Here is a 24,770-nt window from a genome sequence, read left to right on the forward strand (position 1 = left end):
GTGAGCATTTGCCCACTCAAGTCGGTTACGACGACGAACTGGAGTCAGGTCGAGACCCCGATGAGGACGACACGCATGCAGATGAGCTTCCCTGAGACGGTTTCTGACAGTTTGTGCAGAAATTCTTTGGTTATGCAAACCGATTGTTTCAGCAGCTGTCCGAGTGGCTGGTCTCAGACGATCTTGGAGGTGAACATGCTGGATGTGGAGGTCCTGGGCTGGTGTGGTTACACGTGGTCTGCGTTTGTGAGGCTGGTTGGATGTACTGCCAAATTCTCTGAAACGACTTTGGAGACGGCTTATGGTAGAGACATGAACATTCAATACACGAGCAACAGCTCTGGTTGACATTCCTGCTGTCAGCATGCCAACTGCACGCTCCCTCAAATCTTGCGACATCTGTGTCATTGTGCTGTGTGATAAAACTGCACCTTTCAGAGTGGCCTTTTATTGTGGGCAGTCTAAGGCACACCTGTGCACTAATCATGGTGTCTAATCAGCATCTTGGTATGGCACACCTGTGAGGTGGGATGGATTATCTCAGCAAAGGAGAAGTGCTCACTATCACAGATTTAGACTGGTTTGTGAACACTATTTGAGAGAAATGGTGATATTGTGTATGTGGAAAAAGATTTAGATCTTTCAGTTCATCTCATACAAAATGGGAGCAAAACCAAAAGTGTTGCATTTATATTTTTAAGTGTGTGTGTGTATGTATGTATATGTATATATGTATATATATGTATACACACACACACAGCCAGTGGGGGTGACACAATAAAAACGAAGCGCTGTGGAGCATGGAGGGATTTCGATGTACGAAAGGTAATTGTATAATGTAACAAACTTTTCTCACATGCCGATATCACCTTGATACATTTGTCCATGTAATGTGGAGTTGCATCACAAAGGGCATCCGGTGTAAAACCTATGCCAAATCAACATGCAGCTTGACTCTGCTGTGGTGACCCTGAGTGAAAACAAGGGAGCAGCCGAAGGGACTTACTTACTGTGTACTGTTTTGAGGAAAGTGCATTTCCAAAATGCCACAAAAAAACAACCAAAAACTAAAAAAACTTAATTCTTTCACCAAAACATCTAATCTATGCTTGTATCTTACATGCACCGTCTAGCAAATTGTAGCTGAATGTTCAGGTCTTCTTTTTAAGAAAATCCTTCTCTGTACTACTTTGTCATGAAGCTGTATAACTGGGGATACAAAATATCATCATCATAAAATCAACCATAATAATAATAATAAAGTAAACCGAGATCTGGTATCGGAATAGTATCGGCAGATATCCAAATTCAGGTGTCAGGATCGGAAGTCAAAAAATGTAGATCATGCATTCCTAGTACCGATTGGACAGACAAAAGGACCTAGCTGGAAAGGATGTGCAGGAGGTTAGGGTGGTAAAAGATGCAAAAGGTAATGGGTTGACAAGCAAGGAGAGTGTAAAGGAATATTTTGAGCAGCTGATGAATGCAGAAAATGAGAGATGATGCGGAGAGAGTAAATGAGGAAGTGCACGAGATTAGTAATGATGAAATGATGGCAGCTATGAAGAGAACGGAGAGTGGAAAGGCAGTTGGTCCAGATGACATTCCAGTGGAGGCATGGAAATGTTTAGGAGAGATGGCAGTGGAGTTTCTAACCAGATTGTTTAATAACATTTTGGAAGGTGAGAGGCATCCTCTCACTGACAGACTGCACACTGCAGTCTGCATTTGGAATGGACATTGCTGTGGGAACAGGCTCACTGAAGGCATGAGGACTGCTTGATGACCCCTGCCTGTGGCATAACTGCCTATGTGGAGTTCTCATCAAATAGATTGTTTTGATTTCCTGTTTTCATTTTCTTCACCTTTGTAAAACTTTGTAAAAAACCTTATAGCTGTTAGAATGCCCTAAGTAGGGAGTTACCCCTCTGAGTCTGGTCTGCTTGAGGTTTCTTCTTCAATATCATCAGAGGAAGCTTTTCTTTACCACTGTCACCCGTGTGCTTGCACTAGGGGTTAATAATGTTCGACCTTGCTTGTGTGAAGCACTTTGATGCAGCTTTGTTGTAATTTGGTGCTTTATAAATTAAATAAATTGAATTGAAATTGAATGCCTGAGGAGCGGAGACGAAATATGCTAGTTTGAAATTTCTAAAAACAAGGGTGATGTGCAGAGGTGCAGGAACTAGAGGCATAAAGCTGATTAGCCACAGCATGAAGTTATGGGAAAGAGTAATAGAAGCTAGGCTTAGAAAACAGGTGAAGATCCTAGCAGCAATGTGGTTTCATGCAGAGAAAGAGCACTAAAGATGGCAATGTTTACTCTGAGAATCCTGATGAAGTATAGAGAAGGACAGAAGGAGTTAACATTGTGTTTGTGGATTTAGGGAAAGCTTCTGCAGTAGGAATGACACTCCTTCAAGTTAGAGGTGGTATTGCACCAAGAATCAGCTCTGAGTCCTTTCTTTTTGCAGTGGTGATGGACAGGTTGACAGATGAGATTTGACAAGAGTCTCCATGGACTATGGTTTTTGCAGATGACATTGTGATCTGTAGTGAGAATAGAGAACACGTTGAGTCTAGCCTGGAAAGGCAAAGTTATGCTCTGGAGAGAAGGGGAATGAAAGTCAGTAGGCGCAACACTGAGTACATGTGTATGAATGAGAGGGAGCCCGGTGGAATAGTGCAGTTGCAAGGAGTAGAAGTAATGAAAGTAGATGAGTTTCAATACTGTCAACTGTCCATAGTAATGGAGAGAGGTGAAGAAGAGAGTGCAGGTAGGGTGGACTGGGTGGAGAAAGGTGGCATGAGTGATTTGTGACCGATGATTGTCTGCAAGAGTGAAGGGGAATGTTTACAGGACGGTAGTGAGACCAGCAGCTATGTTGTACGGCTTAGAGACAGTGGCGCTAACAAAAAGACAGGAGGCAGAGCTGAAGATGTTGAGATTCTCTTTGGGAGTGACGAGAATGGACAGGATTAGGAATGAACATATCAGAGGGACAGCTCAGGTGGGACGGTTTGAAGACAAAGTCAGAGAGGTGAGATTGAGATGGTTTGGACATGTGCAGAGGAAGGACCCAGGGTATATAGGGAGAAGGATGCTGAGGATGGAACCACCAGGCAGGAGAAGAAGAGAGGTTTATGGTATATGGTATATATATTTGTATCCATAAACCTCCTCTTTGGAGGAGGTTTATGGATGTGCTGAGGGAGGACATGCAGGTGGTTGGTGTGACAGAGGAAGATACAGAGGACAGGGTGAGTTGGAAACGACTGATCTGATGTGGCGACCCCTAATGGGAGCAGCCGGAAGAAGAAGGCGATTGTTCTTTGAGAGGGTGTACTTGCATTATCCATGACACAATAACAATAATGTTGTTTCTAGTAATATTTCTGGGACAATATATCATCCAGCAAACTTTGTGACAGGCTTACTAACGAGTGCCTGTCTAATGCTTTGCTAACAAGAGTTTTGACATTTTCTCCATGGTGCAGTAATTTTCAGTTGCAGAATCTGGCTTAATTTCCCTTTTGTAGTTGTAATTTTCAGCAGTTTCTCCTTTAGGCAAACAATTTATTTTATGTAATGAGATGGGGGGAAAAAAATCTCAAATATCATGCCGACATATGTCGGAGGAAACGTGCACTGGTGAGTATAAACAAATGTCACATGTTTGCTGACTGACATCAGGATAGAAGAAATGTAAACCAGCACCACTGACTGTCTCAACAAAATTCTGAATGAGGATCTCAATAACCCACTTAGTCTTTATTATTATTATTATTATTATTATTATTTTGTTTTCCTGCACATTTTCTGCTATGTACATACACTTACTGATATTTGTTCTTCTTTCAAGTTTCCAAACCTGCACCACACTGGGAAGGCACAGCTGTCATTAATGGAGAATTCAAAGAGCTGAAGCTGTCAGACTACCAAGGAAAATATCTTGTCTTTTTCTTTTATCCCCTGGATTTGTGAGTAACTTGGACATGACTTTTCATTTGAGTTACTACATGCCACAGTAACACTGTAGATTTATAATGTATTTTGTTTTTTAAAATCTTGCAGCACATTTGTTTGTCCCACTGAGATCATTGCATTTAGTGATCGTGTGCACGAGTTTCACGCCATCAACACGGAGGTTGTCGCCTGTTCCGTTGATTCTCAGTTCACTCACCTGGCCTGGTAAGATCTCAGACCATCCTTGCATTCACAAAATAAGACATTATGCTAAACCTTGTTGTCTTCTCCTTATAGACTGAATTTGTGCTGTGATCATATTTTGGAATGTCAGTAAATTAATTTGGGGCTATAGATGTGTGTGTGTGTGTGTGTGTGTGACTTGTATATTGAAAAATCATACATCCATTATTAATAATAACTATCACTATTTATATCAGAGTTTTCCAGGAATCAAAGCACTCAGCTAAGTTAACTCTAAGAATACGACGGGATATCAAAGAGTTTTGAGCCTCAAACAGACATTTGGATTTTATCTTTGGACATTTGGACATTAATCTTTTATTTTTCAACATAGTCCCCTTCCAACTCCATACACTTGTTCCATCTAGTTTGCCGGTCATTGATACCCGATTGGTAGACCTCAACATCTTGGTCCCCTAACCAGCCCTCTGCTGCAGCAGTCAGCACATCATCATCCTCAAATCTCTGGCCCCGAAGGTGTTTTTTCAGCCTGGGAAAGAGGTGGACGTCCCTAGGGGCTAGGTCTGGAGAATAGGTGGGTGAGGAAGAAGTTTATAGCTACACTCACGCACTGCATCCATGGCAACCCGGCTGGTGTGGACTGGTGCATTGTTCTGGTGAAGCAGAATGTCACGACTGACACTGGAGGGTATGTCTCTTCCACACAGTGTTATGACTCAACAATTAAAGTGAGCAGTATGATCCTACATGAATTAAATAGCTAAGGCATTGATGTAGAGCAGGTGTGATGCATTGTAATATCTGACTGGGAAAAATGTGCGAGGTTCAAAACTTTTTGACATCCCCTTGTATGCCAATAACAAAAGTACACTATAACAATGCACAAAAATCCCCAGAAATACTGATAATGCAGAAAAAGGTGCGACTTGTACACCAGCGTGACTAGTATGTGTTTTTCCTCTTCAAGAGGTATTTTTAACAGTTGTAGCTTGTACTCCAGAAAATATGGTATTTATGTTTGTCTTAATGTTTGTTTTAATTCACTATTCTTAAGTTACATTTCTTGTTAACAGGATCAATACACCTCGGAAACAGGGTGGACTTGGAGAAATGAAAATTCCTCTGTTGGCTGACCTCACTCACCAAATTGCTAAAGACTATGGAGTCTACCTGGAAGACCAAGGACACACTCTTAGGTACAACTTCACATTTACATTTCTTATTATCATACATTTGTCCTGATGTGATGCATATTGCAATACCTGAATGCTAATTCGATGCGTGTTGCAGTTCTTAAGATATGCAATTCTACAAGTTGTGTAATTCGATATTATGATGCATTGTGATTTGTTTATTGTGTGTGTTGTAATGAAAGGCCATCAGAAATCATTGACAAATACAGTTAATAGAATGTATATTACAAGTCATTTCTACAAAGCCCATGCATATCACATTTTCATGATGCATTTTTTTGGGATCATCAAACTGCATTATTGGTACAGACGTGCGGAAGGATTGGCGCGCCCACCACAGGAAAAACACCTCCGTGTTGATAACCATTTGTAAAATCCAGGCGGCTTTTGGTGGCTTTCAGTTGAGTGAGTATCTGAGAAATTGTTTAACAGCAGGGCATGTTCCAACTTGTCCTTAAGGCTTCCAACGGAGGTGTTTTTCCTGTGGCAGGCGTGCCGCGCCGGCTGCGAGCTGACGCGCCAATCCGTCCGCACGTCTTTCATTAAAAAAATCTCCTTTAACAGTGGAATGTCCGGATAAACTGCTGATTCTGACCTCTTCTGAAAGTTCTCTGTTCTCTCATGATGTCCTGGGTCAACAGAGGCTTAAATTTGGAGGTTTTCAGCTTGAAACAGGATGACGACGTCGCCTCGGAGCGCTGCGCGACGTCCCACTCCGTGGGAAGTCCTTACAGCGATGGAAACAATCCAAAATCTCTCATCAGCCGTAAAAATTTACACCGAAAACCAGCTGAATTTCTCAAATGGTCTCGACTCGAATGTGCCTCACAGTTTTTGAAAAAATTTTGATCAATCACAGCGCCAGTCTCTCAGCAACTTCTCAGACAAAGGAATTCCGATGAGGGGGCTGGACCACTCCTTCCACAAGGCGTGCTCACAGGCGAATGACGTCACTGACAGGCGTGAAAAAACTCTTGCATGCCCACGAGGGTTCGAGCTTGGCTGATGTAATCACACGTGATTCAAATCCATATGGTTTTTTAAAAAAAATAATAAGGTCGGATACTTTTCTCACAGACCTCATATAATTTATAGGGGTCAGACAGCAGGTTTAAGTGTAAAGAAAAGTTGTTTAGATGTAGGATATCATTGTGTCTCTGTTACTTCTCCAGCTATCTGGAATGTTTATATTAAGCAACATATCCAATGTAACAGTAATAAAAACATGGCAATATGTTGGGAATAAATGTTATTAGTTTTGCAAACATGAAAACTGACTGTGCAGTAGTAATGGTTCTTTTCAGAAGATTCAGATTTGCTGTAAATGGTACCAAGTTATATTGAATTTGTATAGTGAGTCCATGAAAGTCACATTAGTGCTGCTTTGAATGTTTTTCTCGGTATCTAAGGTGGACAAATGTGCATCATAACTTACCAGTAAGCTAATTCCAGGCTGGTGTAGTAAGACACATGTTCTAACTTGTCTTAGGGGACTTTTCATCATCGATAACAAAGGCATCCTGAGACAGATCACCATGAATGATCTTCCAGTGGGAAGATCTGTGGATGAGACACTGCGGCTGGTCCAGGCATTTCAGTACACTGACAAACACGGAGAAGGTATCAGAAGCTCTTGTACTCTTAAACAAAATACTGGCACATGGGCTGGTATTTTTATTAGTAGATGGGTAAATTTCCATGTAAAATTACTGATGTCTATGATTCATATGTAAGTGTGAACGTTTGGGGTTGTGTATCTGCGTTTATACACACATATATATAGATTATGATTCCTTTTTTCTGTACAGTTTGTCCAGCAGGATGGAAGCCAGGCAGTGACACAGTGAGTATCACTTGGGTAGTAATTAGAATTGTGTTATTATATGATCAAAATGGGGAACCAAGATAATGTGGAATTTCATCTAGTTTGCCAAAATGCATATGGGAATGTCAAGCTTCAATTATGTCTCTTGTATGAAAATCCTCAGTTTTACTCCACTGTAGTGTATTTAAATGAACAGAATATTTAATTAAGTCTTAAATTTAATTAAATTCCTCGAGGAGCACCCCCTGCCAGAACAGCAGGGAAATGATACCAAAATTGATCACTAAATCTGGAAATCATAAGTTCAGAATATGATTGATTAAACATCTGTCTTCAGCTGGACACAAGACAAACAACTGGCATATTTTTAACATTTATTTATGTATTTACAGGCAATACATTTGAGTGAGATTTTGTCCATATGGAGAATGATTCATAGTTTTATTACTGAGGTGAGATGAGACATGAGATTGGGTTAGGGTTAGAGGAGGAAGGAGATCAACAAACTCAGAGGAGGAAAGAGAACAACAAACTAAATATGGTTAGAAATGAATAAGAATAAACTTATCTGGAATTTAGTGGTAAATTTTTGGGGTTCACAAAAAGATTATTAAATTTAAACTAAGCCACTTTAAGCATCCATCTGACAGTAAAGGCCATCAGAACACTTGAGGTTTTTTGACTTATCTGGACCTGGGTCGGTTGATGTCAGCAAAAGAGGTTCGGTCCGCTTGGTCTGGGGACTTCCTTCCACCAGATGACAAAGGTTCAGCCTTGGGTGAATTCCGTGCACACCCCTGGGTCAGAGTTAACTGGTGTCGCAGACCGAATGTTCCCCCCTGATGACACAGTTCACGGATTAACATCTCATTTCTGCTTCAAACTGCACTCCAGTCATCATCTATCTCAGCGACAGATATCTGAAGCTTTAGTACAACAGTCATTTCCACATAAATTCAGCATTATTTCATCATAAAAGCGATCAGAGCACTGCAACTAAACGAGCTGCTAGCTGATGCGTTCACTGCACGTAGCACATTTCAAAGCATCACAGAATTTCACCTTGTTTCTGCTTAAAATGGCCTAGTTTCTGCTTAAAACTGACTTTAGAATAATTTAAGAGGTTTTATCTTCATCATCTGATGGTTAATAATCCCATTATTCCATTTGATTGCTTTGGCTGAAGAGACTCCGTCTCAGACGTGCTGCTGTGGTCCAAAATGACGCATGCGCAGATGCAAAAGGCGGACTGATTCTTATAGGCGGACCGTTCGGTCTCCGACACCGACTTCTCATGGGGCTCCAGAGATTTGGCTGCCCTTTCTGTTCCCAGAAAAACCAAACCTGGAGGGGTCCAGTGATTCACTCTGTAGGTGTTCTGTTCGAACTAAGGCTTCTGTTGGTGTTTGCTGTCAAAATAATGCTCCTGCGACTTCTAAAACTTGTGGAAAAATCAATTAAAAGTCTTTGTAAAAATTCAGAAAGGCTCCAGACTTGGCAGAGATAGTTGTGGAGTAAAAATTAAAGTTAAAAAGCTTTTGGTATTGATCGAATAAGAATCGGGAAGCTCGCCAATTCAGAAATTCAATTTTCGTTCTTAATTTGAAAAACTCAGCTAGGAACTTGTCTTAAAAACTCAGATAGCTTGATTCATGCTTTAAAAGTTATTTGGAAAAATTAGCATTGCGGTTCAAAGACTTTGGAGCATAAAAAAGGCATGGCTAAATGAAAAAGGCGGGAATAAAACAAAGAAATTATGGAGCAGAAGCCACAGGAAAGATATAAAAAAAAATGAAAGAAAATTAAGACTGCAAGCAAGAGAGTATGAATCAACATACAAGAGAGGAGAAGAAGCATGGTCCTTTTTTCAGTGTCCTTTTAAAGAGGCGCTCACATGTGGTATAAGCTGTGCTCACCAGGCATCAGGTTGCTTTAACCAGAATGTGTTTGCAGCAAAAGAACACAGCAAATTAAAATTACCTACTTTCTTAGACTCTAACATACATGCCGAACTGAAAATTTTCTTCAAACTCAACACCGTAGGAAGAAACAGAAAGTGGTTAAAGCACTCTGTACATTTTGAGGCATTTGATACTTGGTAATGATAAATAGATGACACTGAAGCATACAACAACACATTATGCAGAACAAATCCCATTAACATCACGGGGAAGGAAACATGTCCAGAAGTAAATTGGAATAATAATTCTTGGAGCAAATAATTAATTCTTTTAGGACGGTGCTGTTTTTTGGGTTTTGAGTTTTTAATGTAGTTCCCAACATGGCCTTCAGGGGGCACTACGTTTCCACCAGTATTGATTGTGGACATCATTTAATGTCTGACAGTGCAGCTTGACAGGTTGTTACAGTTGTATGCAAAGGTTTGGGCAGCCCTGATAATTTTCATGATTTTCCTTTTATAAAGCATTGGTTGTTGGTTGTCGTCATTGGTTGTCAGTTAAATATAACATATAGCAGATGAACACACTGATATTTGAGAAGTGAAATGAAGTTTCTAGTATTTACAGAAAGTGTGCAATAATTATTTAAACAAAATTAGGCAGGTGCATAAATTTTGGCACCCTTGTCATTTTATTGATTTAAATACAACTAGGACTAATAATTGGAACACAAAATTGGTTTGGTAAGCTCATTGACCCGTGACCTCCTTACACAGGTGAATCCAATCATGAGAAAGGGTATTTAAGGTGGCCATGTGCAAATGTTTCCCCTCTTTGCATCTTTTCTGAGTGGCAACATGAGAGCCCCTAAACAACTCTGAAATGACCTGAAAACAAAGATTGTTCAACATCATGGTTTAGGGGAAGGATACAAAAAGCTATCTCAGAGATTTCAGCTGTCAGTTGCCACTGTGAGGAACATAGTGAGGAAATAGAAGACCACAGGCACAGTACTAGTTAAGGCCCAAAGTGGCAGGCAAAGAAAAATCTCAGATAAGCTGAAGCGAAGGATGGTGAAAACAGTCATAGTCAACCCACATTGCTCCAAAGACCTACAACATGATCTTGCTGCAGATAGTGTCTCTGTGCATCGTACAACTATACAGCGCACTCTGCATAAACAGATGCTGTATGATGCTGTAATGCAGAGGAAGACTTTTCTGCGTACATGCCACAGACAGAGTCTCTTGCGGTATGCTAAAGCACATTTGGACAAGCCAACTTAATTTTGGAATAAGGTGCTGTGGACTGATTAAACTAAAATTGAGTTATCCCACCCCTGCCACATTTCTCCATGTAATGTGGAGTTGGGTCAGGAAGGGCATCCGGCGTACAACCTGTGCCAATTCAACATGCAGATCTACCTTGGATTTGCTGTGGTGACCCCGAGTGCAAAAAAGGGAGCAGCCGAAGGGACTTACTAAGGGGCGGTATGCATGGCTGAAAAAGAACACTGCATTCCAAGAAAAATGCTTGCTACCTACAGTTAAATTTGGAGGTGGTTCCATCATGCTGTGGGGCTGTGTGGCCAGTGCAGGTACTGGGAATCTTGTTAAAGTTGAGGGTCACATGGATTCCAGTCAATATCACCAGATTCTTGAGAACAATGTTCATGAATTGGTAACAAAGTTGAAGTTGCGCTGGGGCTGGATCTTTCAACAAGACAATGGCCCTAAACACTGCTCAAAATCTATTAAGGCATTCATGCAGAGGAACAAGTCCAATGTTTTGGAATGGCCATCTCAGTCCCCAGACCTAAATATTATTGAAAATCTGTGGTGTGATTTTAAGCGGGCTGTCCATGCTTGGAAACCAACAAACCTGAGATGTTTTGTAAAGACGAATGGTCCAAAATACCTTCACCCAGAATCCAGACTCTCATTGGAAGCTATAGGAAGCATTTAGAGGCTGTTAATTCTGCAAAAGCAGGATCTACTAAATATTAATGTATTTTTTTCTGTTGGGGTGCCCAAATTTATGCATCTGCCTAATTTTGTTTAAAGAATTATTACACACTTTTTTGTAAATCATATGAACTTCATTTCACTTCTCAAATATCACTGTGTTTGTCTGCTATATGATATATTTAACTGAAATTGCTGATTCAAACAACCAATGATTTATAAAGGAGAATCATGGAAATCATCATGGGTGCAAAAAATTTTACATACAACTGTATTTGGCCAAGGAAGTAAGGATGTTGAGTTGGTGTTTTGAATGGGGCCTTTACATATCTGCAGAAAATGCCATGTTCTCGGTTTGGAGGTTCTCCCAATAGGACAGGTTTATTAAAACTGTCTAATAAATTACGTTTGAACTGGTGTTGGCATGGATTAAACAAACAACAACAAAAAACTGTTTGTGTAGTATCCTGAGGGCTCATACGTAGGTTCAGCCAGGGAGTGCTTGGGGAGTTTGGGGTCTCTTCAGACCAACTTTGGTTCTGTAAAGATGTTTTCCAAGTCATAGAAGCCTATAAAACCTTCAGAGTTGTCTTGGTGGCTTCCCTCATTTGTATCATTCTTTCAGTCACTGTTTTTGAGACCTGCCTCCTCCAGATTTATCATACATGACAGTGATGTTTGTAATTCTTAATGATTGACGTAAATGAACCCAGTGCATCTTTGGTGAATTGGAAATATTGATCTGTCCATCTCCCAAAGTAGCAGAGTGTCACATCACGTGGGCATTTGTCCCTGTCCACTGCCTGTGGAACAGCACACCAGACCCTTTACTTCACTCCTTATGAGTGGTGAGCCCACATGGTGGTGAATCCATTTGTTTTGGGGTGTTTTTTGTTTTTTTGTTTTTTTTTTGGTTGAGTCTGACCAGGCCTCATGGTTGTAGATCCACTCACCAGGGATTGAGCATAGAAAAGGTTGTAATTAATAATCTCTTAATTCTGTATTTTTATTAAACCACTGAAATTGAAACTCTACACTACAAACACATCTTGACTTTCTTTTAAACTCCATTGTGGTGGTGTACAGAGGCAAAATTACAAAACTGTGTCAGAGTCCAAATACTTGTGGACTTGTTTTCATTGAGAGATGTTAATACAGGTAAGAGGGAGGCACTTGGTCATAGTTGCTCAGTAGCAGAATAGACTTTTTGTCAGGAATCTACAAACTGTTTATTTATGTCAAACATTTTCTCCCTCACTAATTCCTCAAATGATTTTCCACAGATTATCCCAGACCCTGCTGGCAAGCTGAAGTATTTCGACAAACTGAACTGATCTTCCCTTCTGGGGTTGTTTTTTTTCTTCCAGTCTCTAAAAGCCACTACTTCCTCAAAGTACAAATAAAATGTGTTTTCGTAAGATTCTGCCTGTGTGGTCGTGACTGGTTGACAACACAGATTAGGTATTTACTGTTGACCTTTTGTTTCAAAGGCTGTGGAAAATAACACCCGTCACTAATGCGATAAGAGGGAGTGCTTCCCAGATGCTGGCTGACAACTGACTGCAGAGAATTGCACAACAAATGATGATTATGTAACCGTGTTTGTAACGTTTTGAGGTCATGGTGCCCCTTTTGAATTTGCTGACGACTGATTATTATAGACAGAAGAACATGTATAGGTACACAGCGAAATCTAAAGTGAAGTGACTGAAAGAGGTGAACCAACTTCCTTTTATAGGATTTGCACTTTGGAATGCTGACAGCAAGTATAGTTGGCCATTGTGTGGTTGCTCAATGCCGTCTTATGAGTGGGGGAACAAAAAAAAGTACAAGGTGAGCAAGGTAAATATTTAACAGATTTGAGTGATAGATTCTCAGGTGTGTTCAATACAACGAAACGCATTCTTAAATAGATCTCACTGAACTTTTTTTTTTTTGGTGGGGGGAGCAAGGGGAATTGCCAGTATTGACAAATTCCCAGACTTGTAGTTGTTAAATCTCAGATTATTTCCTTAATCATTCATTATTTTAGTAAGAATTCAATGTGGTATAAAATCTTACTTTTGTGTTTGTAATTAGGGCTCCAACTATAAAATGTACAAGTCACCAAAAGTATGAAGATGAGAGAGAGAAGGTGAAAATATACTTTTACAGTCATTCACAACTTTTGAGATTGTTCAAAGTTGGATTTAAAAGAATGTTTATCGTGTTGACTTTACAGGCTCACCATCGTCAAATACACTTCATGGTACAATGCTTGCCTTAAAAATAAATGCCCAAAAAAAGGAGACATTGGAATGTTTGCGCTTCCTTTGTAACCGGAGGCACCTCCACCCTTTACAAGTGGCACATTTAATGGATGTGAAGAAACTAGACCTCCTTTCCTTCTTGACAGAAAATGTTGTTTTCTGTTGCTTAGCTTTAACAATAAGTTACAGTCTGGCTAATCATAAAATCGGAAGACTCCGCCACATAAGCACACAATATATCACCTGTTTATTTGTAGCAAGTGACGTCACATGTGCCATTAAGACCATGTTAGCTGAACAGCGTTCCTTGTGATGTCTGCACACTTATATTAAATTCAATTTATTTATGTAATGCCAAATGAGAACACAGATTACCACAGTGGTAAAGTCTACCCTTACTCACCCCACGAGCAAGCGTATAGTCGACAGTGGTAAGGACACACTCTTGTTTCTGTGTTTTTGTTTTAGGAAGAAACCTCAAGCAGCTCAGACTCTGGGTGATCCACTGTTTAGGCCATTCTAACAGTAACAGATCAAATGAAGTACAACAAAGGTGAACAATGACAAACAATGCTTGGATCCGTTTGGCATAGAAGGGTTCACCTAATGGTCATCAAGTCCTCAGTGGCACATTGTGATGTCATGTTTGTAAACAGATGGTGCCAATGGGGAATTGTTCTGATGAAACACAACCACCTTAGTTTCATGGGTGCTTAGTCTTGGTAATCTTGCGTACAGTATTTCATCAGGTGTACTTCTGATATGCCAGTTATTACAAAGGAGGTTGACAACATTATTTGGTTGCTATTTAGAGCAAATGGTGGATTTATTTATTTTTTTTTTTTTATTCTTTTGGATGGCCAGTCAGCCTCCTCTGTGTACACCTGATTCTATCAGATCTCAGAAGCTTTGCAGAGTGGGTCCTGGTTAAAACTTGGATGGGACACCTCGTAAGACCGGTGGCTATGTTTCTCCAGGTAAAACTGGAGTTGTCAGGAAGGGCCCCGGAAGTAAAACTTGTGCCAAATCCCAATGTAGATTTGCTGTGGCGACCCTGAACAAAATGACAGCAGTCACAAAGAACATATGAGATGATGCCCCATTCACAATCACTCATCCTTCCTAAATTTCTTTGATTTTTTTTTTTTAAGGACTTTTGCATATGATTTGCAGGGGTGGTGACCAAGTGGTTATTGCACTTGGTTTCAATGTGGAAGGATCCCTGTTCAAACCCCACCCCTACCACATTCCTCCGTCATGTGAAGTTGCGTCAGGAAGGACAGCCAGCTTAAAACTGGTGCCAACTAATCCATCTCTGATTTGTTGTGTCGAAGGGACGTACAACTGCATATGACCATTTGTCAAATTTTCCCAGTTGCTTGGGTGCTCAAGACTGAAGCCCGTGCATGTTGGGTCATGCCTAAAGAAACATCATAGGCGACGACAATGCAAATAGCACTCCTTATCCGAGTCTCATTAACTATTCATTTGATTGCTAATGGGGGGAAATAAGTCATTTAAGGGTTTATTTGAAATTTCTGCAATAGTAAAGTTAGTCCTGTGATGTTTTATTGAGATCATGTTGAGCTTTAGTTTTACATTATGATTAAAGAGCCACATTTTTCATTTTTTTATTGTACAAAAACATCTGATTTTTGATTTGATGTCTTACAAAATGTAAATTCCCAATGCTGTTTACAACCACTGGATTAACTTGAAGGTGTGTCTGTTTTAGTACTGTGGCGAAATAATTTCTTTCGGGATTAATAAAGGTGATCTTATCTTAATTGATCTTAAAGAACAATTTGTTTTGTGCTTTGTCCACTTCTACAGACCCCGCCCCCACTGCTGGTTCGCGTGCGTCATGTGATGTTACGCACGAAAGAAGCCGGATGTGAAGGGCATTGTTGCCCATATATGGATATTTTCTGTAGCTACTTCCTCATAAGAGATGATAAAAGACCGCGACTGTTGTCGAAGACGACGTTCCGTGCGTGAAATAGCAAATGCTTGTCTCTGGTGTGTTTTCTTTCATTGCCGGGGGGTAAACTCCTGAGGAGCGAATGAAGAAACAAATTTTGCTTTTGTTCACATTCAGAGGACTAGTAAGCAAAGGGAAAAAGGGGAAAAGAAGAAAATGGCCGACTTTATATTACGGAAAGCCGAACCGAAGGACGTGTCTGATATCTTGCGACTCATAAAGGTAAGCTAAAGCTTAATGCTTTTATATATATATATATATATATATATATATATATATATATATATATATATATATATATATATAAAGAACAAAAAGATTTTTCTCTCAAACATTTAAAGACACTTTTTTAATAATGCTCATTAGTGTTCTCTGTTGGACAAAACGAATTACGGCGTTTTCTTCGTGATAAGCATTAATGTTTAACAAAACGTTTATTTACTATAAATAATTCTATTTGGACCCACTTATAAATCCACACAGACTTGATATGTGCTGTTTCACTGGACTGTATATGATCTTTACATTTAAAAATTAAGATTTTTCTCTAAAAAAAAAAAATCTAAACCCGACAAAATAACATTAAAATAGTTACAACGTCATGAAATCTGGGGCATGTTTTAAAAAACGGAAATGTTGGGATAGGCTCCGCCCCTCCGCGACTTTGAACTGGAAAAAAACAGGTTTACAGAGGTTGGTGCACTTTTATTACACTTTATTACACTTTAAAGTCAATATACTTTTTAAATTAAGGAATGAAATTATTGAAGATTATAACATGGAAATTTTAAAGGCAGTTTGTGATTGTTGGTGAATATTTAAATTACCTTGTATGGATAAACACTAAAACTGAAAAAAAAATCTGAATAAGCAACAAAATGCTAATCCAGCCATAAAAATAGCGCTGGTGCATCACATCCTATAAATGTCTTAACACAGTCATGCTGTAAATGAAGCGTCATCCAGAAATGATGTGGATAAAGAAAACAAGATACTTATTACTTGATTCCCAGTTACAAAAAAGAAAAAAAAATGAATACAATTTAATCACCACAGTTTGACAGCTAAATTGACAGACAGTTAAATTGAAATTGAAATAAATTAGACAATGTAGACCTGGTCATGGTCATGCTACCTGTGTTCTTAGACAAAACAATCAGGTGTAAATGTGTGCCTGCTTTGGCTGGGGAACTAACCTGTGTCAAAGAAACTAAATTTAGTTTTCTGTTTATTGCCTTTGCGTGTAACTGGAAGGACTTTATTGTAAAGGCCAAGCGTTTGTTTGTCTGTCTGTGACGATATCCCCAGAATGCAAAGAGCAATTTCAATCCAGCTAGGTGGATAAATTCAGATCATGTCAGATGTCATTGAGTTGGCCAACTCAGATGGCATTGCCTAAAATACATTAATGACCATATTTCAGTAACTAAATGACATAGAAACTAGGTTTTCTGTACAGATATCTGTTGTCTTGAGGCTAACAGATGTATCAGACCACTCACGAAATGACATCACATAAGATGTCGAGCAAAGTCAAAAAATTTGCTCGTGGCATCATCTTGTGTGTGAAGCTGGATGATATTCATGACACTGGGCAACAATATAGGTGGTATGGTCTGACCAGTTAGTGTGAGTGTTACTTTATGCGGCCTATTTATATCATGAGGAACATGGGTCAGCCCTAGTAGCAATACGACTAATACTTGGCTGGTGTGGTAGAATTCCATTAGAAATGCTCCAGACAAAATTTTCAGCATAATCTCTTTGGCCAGTGCAAATTTGTAATTCATCTGTGAACATTACCATTATGGCCCTGCAATAGAGTGGCGGCCTCTCCAGGGTGTACAACACCTATTGCCCAAAAGACTGCTGGGATAGGCTTCATGGCATGAATCTAATTGCATTTAATTTATTTGAGGTGTGTTTCATAGTCCTGATATTCAGCTGTTGAACAAAAAAAAAAATCTGCATATCTGTGACTTATTTGCTACAAATTGTAAAAAAAAAAACAACAACTGGGTGAACAGCATTTACACAATTCCATAAATGTTTTTATTTTTTTGCCAGAATAACAAAGGTTGAATATTATTTTGGCTAATTAGGCATTTTAACTATTTTATTGAGTCTACCAACTATTCTGTTGAAATTCCAGTCAAAACAATCCATTAAAGTATTTAATTTCTGTCTTCTATCTCTTTCGTTCTTTTTGCCTTTCAGGAACTTGCTAAATATGAAGAAATGGAAGAACAGGTTATACTGACTGAAAGAGGTACTTCTGTTACATTGAACAACTGTTACCTTGTATGTTGTCCTAATTTTTCATGAACTGTTTATCACCACAGCGCTGTTAGCACTGTTGCCTCACAGCAAGAAGGTTCATGGGATTGATTCCCACCTATGGCCTTTCTGTGTGGAGTTTGCATGTTGTCCCCTTGTTTGCGTGGGTTCCCTTGAAGTGCTCTGGCTTCCTCCCACATCCAGCGACATGTGGGTTAGATGAATTGGAAACTTCAAAATTGTCCATAGGTATGCATGTGGGTATGACTGTATTTGTTTGTCTATATGTGGCTCTGTGACAGACTGGCGTCTTGCCCTATGACTGCTGGGATAGGCTCCAGCTGCCTCATCTTGGATAAGCAATTGAAGATGAGTGTGTGTGTTTATCACCATGTGTGGCCTCACAAAGAAATTTAATTTAAGCCCATGTCCTTCTCATAGATCTGCTTGATGATGGCTTTGGGGACCATCCATTCTATCACTGCTTTGTCGCAGAAGTTCCAAAAGAACATCAAAGTTGTGATGGTAATAAAGTTTCAACACAAAACAACTACAATAAATGACATTCCACAATCAACATAATCTTCCAGACAGAAATGTACCCCTTAAAAATCTACCTCCGTTCCTTTTATAGGTTATACTGTGATTGGCTTCGCCATGTACTACTTCACGTATGACCCTTGGATTGGAAAGTTGCTCTACTTGGAGGACTTCTATGTCATGGAGGAGTACAGAGGTAAGTTTTTTTTTTTTTTTTTTTTTTATGATTGTAGTAAAGGTTGGTTTTCCCATGTCTGCTTTAATGACAACCAGTACATCTAATCTTTTGTCTGCAGGTTTTGGCATTGGTTCACAAATCCTGAAGAGACTGAGTGAGGTACAGTCATCAATATATTGCCTTCTTATTTGGTGAAAACTAATATCCACTGTAATCATTAATACTTTATTATTTATTTATTTATTTATTTTTGCCTTTCACCAGACGGCTGTGCAGACCCGCTGCAGCAGCATGCACTTCATCGTAGCGGAAAACAACAAGCCGTCTATTGAATTCTACAAACGCAGGGGAGCAGCTGATCTGTCCTCTGAGGAGGGCTGGCGCCTGTTTGCAATTGATAAGGAGGACCTATTAAAAATGTCCGTCAAACGAAACTAATCACCCTGTACTGACTGTTGATGATGGCGGAAATCCTGTTTTTTTTTTTTTTGTTTTGTTTTTTTGGTCAGAAACCTAGTAAATTTGTAATGTATTAATCACTCAGTTAATTATATTTGAACAGTATTTTTTTCCTGTACATTTCTGCTGATTATATACTTGGAATTATGTTATCTGGTGAATGGATGCTGAGATTTGCAATGATCATAGTGAAAAATGATCTTAAAATATTTTAAAGAAAAGGTATTGAAACTAAAGTTATGTGTAATGTTTTAATGTGTGCTGCTGTGCTAATCTTTTATATCCATATTATTATAATTAGTGTGTTTGACCTTGTAAGACTTAAGTCTGTCTTCCTGGAATCTCGGAGGGGAAAAAAATAAGTGTAACCTTTACCATTCAGTTTATTTTGCTTTTGATATCTGTATCTGTTTAAAATCAACTGTACTAAAAGTGATAAGATATGTTGTGAAGCACTTTGTGCATAGCGAGGACAAAGGTCCGCCATAAAATAATTTGTTTTATCAATCACAGAACTGTTTGAATCTAAACTTGTTCTACATTGCACAATAAGAGTTCATTATTGGTCTTATGTGTGAAAGGACAAGATTTTGAGCAATTTTGAGTTTTATAATTTTCGGAATATTTCTAAATTACACTGTCATTACTTAGGAAGTGCAAGAAATTATTAAACTGTTGACAAAACTATATTGTGACTAATTGCAGAATTAAAAAATCTGAACAGAATAATACCAGGTGCTGTGGTTTTGAGGAAACTCGTGCTTTGAGTGAACTGGACTCTTTATTTTAACCAGTTAAGGTTGGTGAGTGTGGAACAAGGTGTCACCCTTGCAACTGTCAGTGTGAATACACATTCTTTTGAATGTGAGGTCAATACATGATACTTCATTCTAACAACTAGGACATTAAATTTCATTCATACAGCGCCACATCACAGCAGATGTCATCTCAAAGTGCAGTAGACAAAGGGAAAGGTGTAGACTACCCAATGAGCAAACACTGGTGACAGCTTCAAGAACAAAATCTTTGAAATGGAAGAAAGCTGCAGCAGACTGGTCTCAGTGGGGTTATCTGCTTAACAGAAGAATACAAACTCGGGCAAATGTTGCACATTCTGTACAGTGGAAGGATAACGTATATAGAACAGCAAACTGCACACTAAATTTACATGAGGTAAATGGGGGAATAATGTTTGGGGGAGTCTGGGTGGCTAAGAAGTAGACAAAGCTAATATGATTATGCACTAGTAGGTGCAGGAATTAGTGAAGTAAGCCACCAAAACACCCATAACTCCTAAACAGACATAGCCTGATGATGTAAATGTAAAAACTGCATAGTGCAACTTCTATGTTGAATCTCCAGTTATTCAACTTTATGGTAGAGTGGCACAGAGAAAGAAAAAGATGGGATGTTTCAGCTACAGTTTTGACAGAAGTCATGTAGGAAACTAGGCTAGTTTTAGATTTTATTTGGGGGGGGGAGGGGGAGTGGTAGTATAGAGCCATATATGAGTACTACAGACCCTAGTCACCATTTTCAAATCGGGCAACTGTGGCTAGAGTACATCGACGCTCGTAGATCTTGTCAAGAAACAGCTGGAAAATGCCAGACAGCTGTGCATGTTGGCAATGCCACAACTGGAAGAAGGGAGACATTTCCTTCCATAAGTAAGTAGTTTTGGTTACTTTTTCCATGACTTTTGGGCGATAAACTGGCGTAACTTGCAGAGTGCCATGCCTGTGCAATCCATGAATATGAGGTTTTATCACATATTACAACAAAAATCTGCCCTATACTCATAAACCAGCCCTCAGGAGAATGACCCCCCCTCAAATTTTGTGTTACCCTGGTGACAAGTGCAGGATCCTGATACAGGGTCCAGATCATTTCATTCAACCAAGTTGTCAAATCAAGGTGTGAGAGTTTGAGCCTCCCTAGCAGGGAGAATTCTACAACTTGAGTCTCATACTGAAGTTGTGAGACATCAGTGAAGAGGGCACTCATCACTTTATAGTAGGACATAAGAACAGTCCATAATTTACATATTTACATGATTTACCTGCGTTATTCGTTCTACATGATTCATGTGAATGATTAGTGTTTTTTATTTTTGTTGTAATATGTGATAAATATCTTATTATGTCTGCTGATGTATCACACCTTAGGACTTGGGCTCAAATAGATACAGTTCGCAGTGTTCAGAATAATAGTAGTGCTATGTGACTAAAAAGGTTAATCCAGGTTTTGAGTATATTTCTTATTGTTACATGGGAAACAAGGTACCAGTAGATTCAGTAGATGCTCACAAATCCAACAAGACCAAGCATTCATGATATGCACACTCTTAAGGCTATGAAATTGGGCTATTAGTAAAAAAAAAAGTAGAAAAGGGGGTGTTCACAATAATATTGTAGTAGCATCTGCTGTTGACACTACAAAATCAAAACTATTATGTTCAAACTGCTTTTTTTTTTTTAGCAATCCTGTGAATCACTAGACTAGTATTTAGTTGTATAACCACAGTTTTGCTTGATTTCTCCACATCTGCGAGGCATTAATTTTGTTGGTCTGGAACCAAGATTTTGCTGGTTTACTAGTGTGCTTGGGGTCATTGTCTTATTGAAACACCCATTTCAAGGGCATGTCCTCTTCAGTATAAGGCAACATGACCTCTTTAAGTATTTTGACATATCCAAACTGATCCATGATACCCGGTATGCGATATATAGGCCCAACACCATAGTAGGAGAAACATGCCCATATCATGATGCTTGCACCACCATGCTTCACTGTCTTCACTGTGAACTGTGGCTTGAATTCAGAGTTTGGGGGTCGTCTCACAAACTGTCTGCGGCCCTTGGACCCAAAAAGAACAATTTTACTCTCATCAGTCCACAAAATATTCCTCCATTTCTCTTTAGGCCAGTTGATGTGTTGTTTGGCAAATTGTAACCTCTTCTGCAGTCTTTTATTTAACAGAGGGATTTTGCAGGGGATTCTTGCAAATAAATTAGCTTCACACAGGCGTCTTCTAACTGTCACAGCACTTACAGGTAACTCCAGACTGTCTTTGATCATCCTGGAGCTGATCAGTGGGTGAGCCTTTGCCATTCTGGTTATTCTTCTATCCATTTTGATGGTTGGTTTCCGTTTTCTTCCACACGTCTCTCGTTTTTCTTGTCCATTTTAAAGCATTGGAGATCATTGTAGATGATTAGCCTATAATTTTTTGCACCTGCATATAGGTTTTCCCCTCTCCAATCAGCTTTTTAATCAAACTACGCTGTTCCTCTGAACGTCTTGAACGTCCCATTTTCCTCAGGCTTTCAGAGAGAAAAGCATGTTCAACAGGTGCTGGCTTCATCCTTAAATAGGGGACACCTGATTCACACCTGTTTGTTCCACAAAACTGACAAACTCACTGACCGAATGCCACACTACTATTATTGTGAACACCCCCTTTTCTACTTTTTTTAACATTTGCGTTAAGTAGGCAGCATTGCAATTGCAGCCTCTCGTACTCATATATGGCTCTGTGAGTGGTAGGCTCAATACCAGGGCATCCTTGGTAAGGTTCTAGGGCTGCAACAAACGATTATTTGGATCATCGATGAATCTGATGGGGTTTTGACACGATTAATCGGATTAGCGGGGAATTTTTTTAAAATGTGCCAGGGAAACAATTTTTCTCTCCTTCCATCACTTTATTTAACAACAGAACATTATTTGAAAACTTAAAATACTTGAAAGTCAACAAATTGTCAAATGTCCCTTGGCTGTTGAAATATAAAATAATAAAGAATAAAACAGTTTATAATAAAGAATAAAAAGAATTATTTCAAATGGCATTGCTTTATCAAAGTGCTGAGTTGCCATAAAACAACATTGAAACATATAAATGGTATAAAATATATAGTGAAAAAAGAGGTATTTTTGTTGCTGCAAAACGAACAATTAGCATAACCAGTTAACCATAAAACCTAAATCAAAAACTGTAGCCTGACTCATTATATGTGCAACATTCTCTGTATAACTTGTAAACTGTGGTCATTTCACAATGACACACGTGACTCATGTCTCTTTCTCTATAATTGTATTGTAGCATTATTGGTTATTATTACTATTATTAGTGTTGCTATTATTAATATATAAATAAAAATAATAAAAAAATATTATAATTTGTAATACATTTGACTCTTTTACAACAACAAACGCTGAGCCATTAATTATTATACAGAAAAAAATGCACAAACATGCTGAAATGCCAGCAGCTTAATGCTAACTTTAACACTGAAAATGCCAAAGACGTGCTAATGCGTTAGCATCGGTGTTAGCATAAAATACATCTATCAACTGTTTCAGAAGACCATAACAGGTCAGGATAACACAAAAAGGTAAATATTCCTCAGACATATGCTCTTTAGGGTTTTAGTGGGGAAAAATAAAGATAAAGCGAAATAAAACAAATGAAACCAACGAAGCAGCAGCTCAAAGCACTCCTTCATTGGTTCAAGATTCAATGCAAAGCTTGGTTGATTATATGGAAGAAACAAAACATTTGCGGTAAAACAAAGTTATTTAGCAACTAATCGATGACTAAATTAGTTGACAACTATTTTAATAATCGATTTTAATCGATTAACTCAATTAGTTGTTTCAGCTCTATTTGGTTCCCATTGGGCGATCCCCATATTGCTCCCCGTCTGCAGTCGAGCATTTTGCATGGCAGCATACTGACTGTGTGTGTGAGAGAGAAGGGGTGAGCATGAGCCATCAAAAAGCTTTGAGCACTTGCATGGAATGAAAAAGTCAATTGCATGTGATGTGACAGCAAGTGCTTGTTCTGGGAAATGAAAAGTGTATTTTCAAGTAGATTTTCCTGAAATACTGCCTTTATGTATGCAGATGATCTGGTTATAATTAGCCCAAGTAGTGCTGGACTACAGCAACTCTTAAATATTTGCACTGAGTTTGGTCTAATGCATGACATTAAGTACAATGCTAGCAAGAGCGCTATTTTAATATGTAGAACCAAGCAGGACAAAAAGCTCAATTTTCCTGCTTTTAAACTGACTGGCAATGTTCTTAAAATATGCAGTAAGATTAAATATCTTGGACATTTTATAAATGATGAACTAAACGATGCTGATGACATGTACAGACAATGCTGTAAATTATATACCCAGGCAAACACCATTGGACGCAAGTTCAGCTTCTGTTCAACGCAGTATGCCAGTTTAAGGCATACTGTACACCGCTTTACTGTGCCCATTTGTGGTCAAGCTATAACAAATCTCGCATTCAGAAGCTGCAAGTTGCGTACAATGATGCTATGCGCATACTTTTGAAAATCGAAGTGGCTATGGGTACGTACGAGGTCTATTAGAAAAGTATCCAACCTTTTTATTTTTTTCAAAAACTATATGGATTTGAATCACGTGCGATTACATCAGCCAACCTTGAACCCTCGTGCGCATGCGTGAGTTTTTTCACGCCTGTCGGTTGCGTCATTCGCCTGTGGGCAGGCTTTGAGCGAGGAGTGGTCCACCCCTCTCGTCAGATTTCTTTTGTCTGGGAACTTCCTGAGAGACTGGCGCTTTGCTTGATCAAAATTTTTTCAGAACCTGTGAGGCACATCGAAGTGGACACCATTCAAGAAATTCAGCTGGTTTTCGGTGAAAATTTTAACAGCTGATGAGAGATTATGGAGTGTTACTGTCGCTTTAAGGACTTCCCACGGAGCGGGACGTCGCGCAGCGCTCCCAGGCACCGTCGTCAGCCTGTTTCGAGCTGAAAACCTCCAAATTTAAGCCTCTGTTGACCCAGGACGTCGTGAGAGAACAGAGAATTTTCAGAAGAGGTCGGGATCAGCAGTTTATCCGGACATTCCACTGTTAAAGGAGATTTTGTAATGAAAGTCGTGCAGATGGATTGGCGCGTCGGCAGGCAGCCGGCGCAGCGTGCCGCCACAGGAAAAACACCTCTGTGTTGATAACCATTTGTAAAAACTAGGCGGCTTTTGATAGCTTTCA

At 39.2% G+C, this 24,770-nt stretch overlaps 2 protein-coding genes across 2 annotated transcripts in view; both read left to right on the forward strand.

Moving 5' to 3' along the window:
• The window catches only part of prdx4 (peroxiredoxin 4), a 29,825-nt gene extending 17,346 nt beyond the window's left edge, over nucleotides 1-12,479 (forward strand). Inside the window, exons 2-7 of the mRNA XM_034178494.1 lie at nucleotides 3,864-3,981; nucleotides 4,076-4,192; nucleotides 5,245-5,367; nucleotides 6,854-6,984; nucleotides 7,173-7,207; nucleotides 12,338-12,479. Coding sequence (XP_034034385.1) covers nucleotides 3,864-3,981; nucleotides 4,076-4,192; nucleotides 5,245-5,367; nucleotides 6,854-6,984; nucleotides 7,173-7,207; nucleotides 12,338-12,388 — 575 coding nt within the window. The 3' untranslated portion in view covers nucleotides 12,389-12,479. The remainder of the gene's footprint in view (nucleotides 1-3,863; nucleotides 3,982-4,075; nucleotides 4,193-5,244; nucleotides 5,368-6,853; nucleotides 6,985-7,172; nucleotides 7,208-12,337) is intronic.
• Nucleotides 12,480-15,263: 2,784 nt separating this feature from the next.
• Nucleotides 15,264-18,745, forward strand: sat1a.1 (spermidine/spermine N1-acetyltransferase 1a, duplicate 1). The gene is made up of 6 exons (XM_034178495.1): nucleotides 15,264-15,506; nucleotides 17,502-17,553; nucleotides 18,003-18,086; nucleotides 18,196-18,297; nucleotides 18,398-18,438; nucleotides 18,544-18,745. Exons 1-6 carry the CDS (start codon nucleotides 15,441-15,443, stop codon nucleotides 18,715-18,717), a joined length of 519 nt encoding a protein of 172 aa, XP_034034386.1. The 5' UTR covers nucleotides 15,264-15,440; the 3' UTR covers nucleotides 18,718-18,745.
• Nucleotides 18,746-24,770: the final 6,025 nt, after the last annotated feature.

Source organism: Thalassophryne amazonica, chromosome 9 (assembly GCF_902500255.1).
Source record: "Thalassophryne amazonica chromosome 9, fThaAma1.1, whole genome shotgun sequence".
Classification (NCBI taxonomy): Eukaryota; Metazoa; Chordata; class Actinopteri; order Batrachoidiformes; family Batrachoididae; genus Thalassophryne; species Thalassophryne amazonica.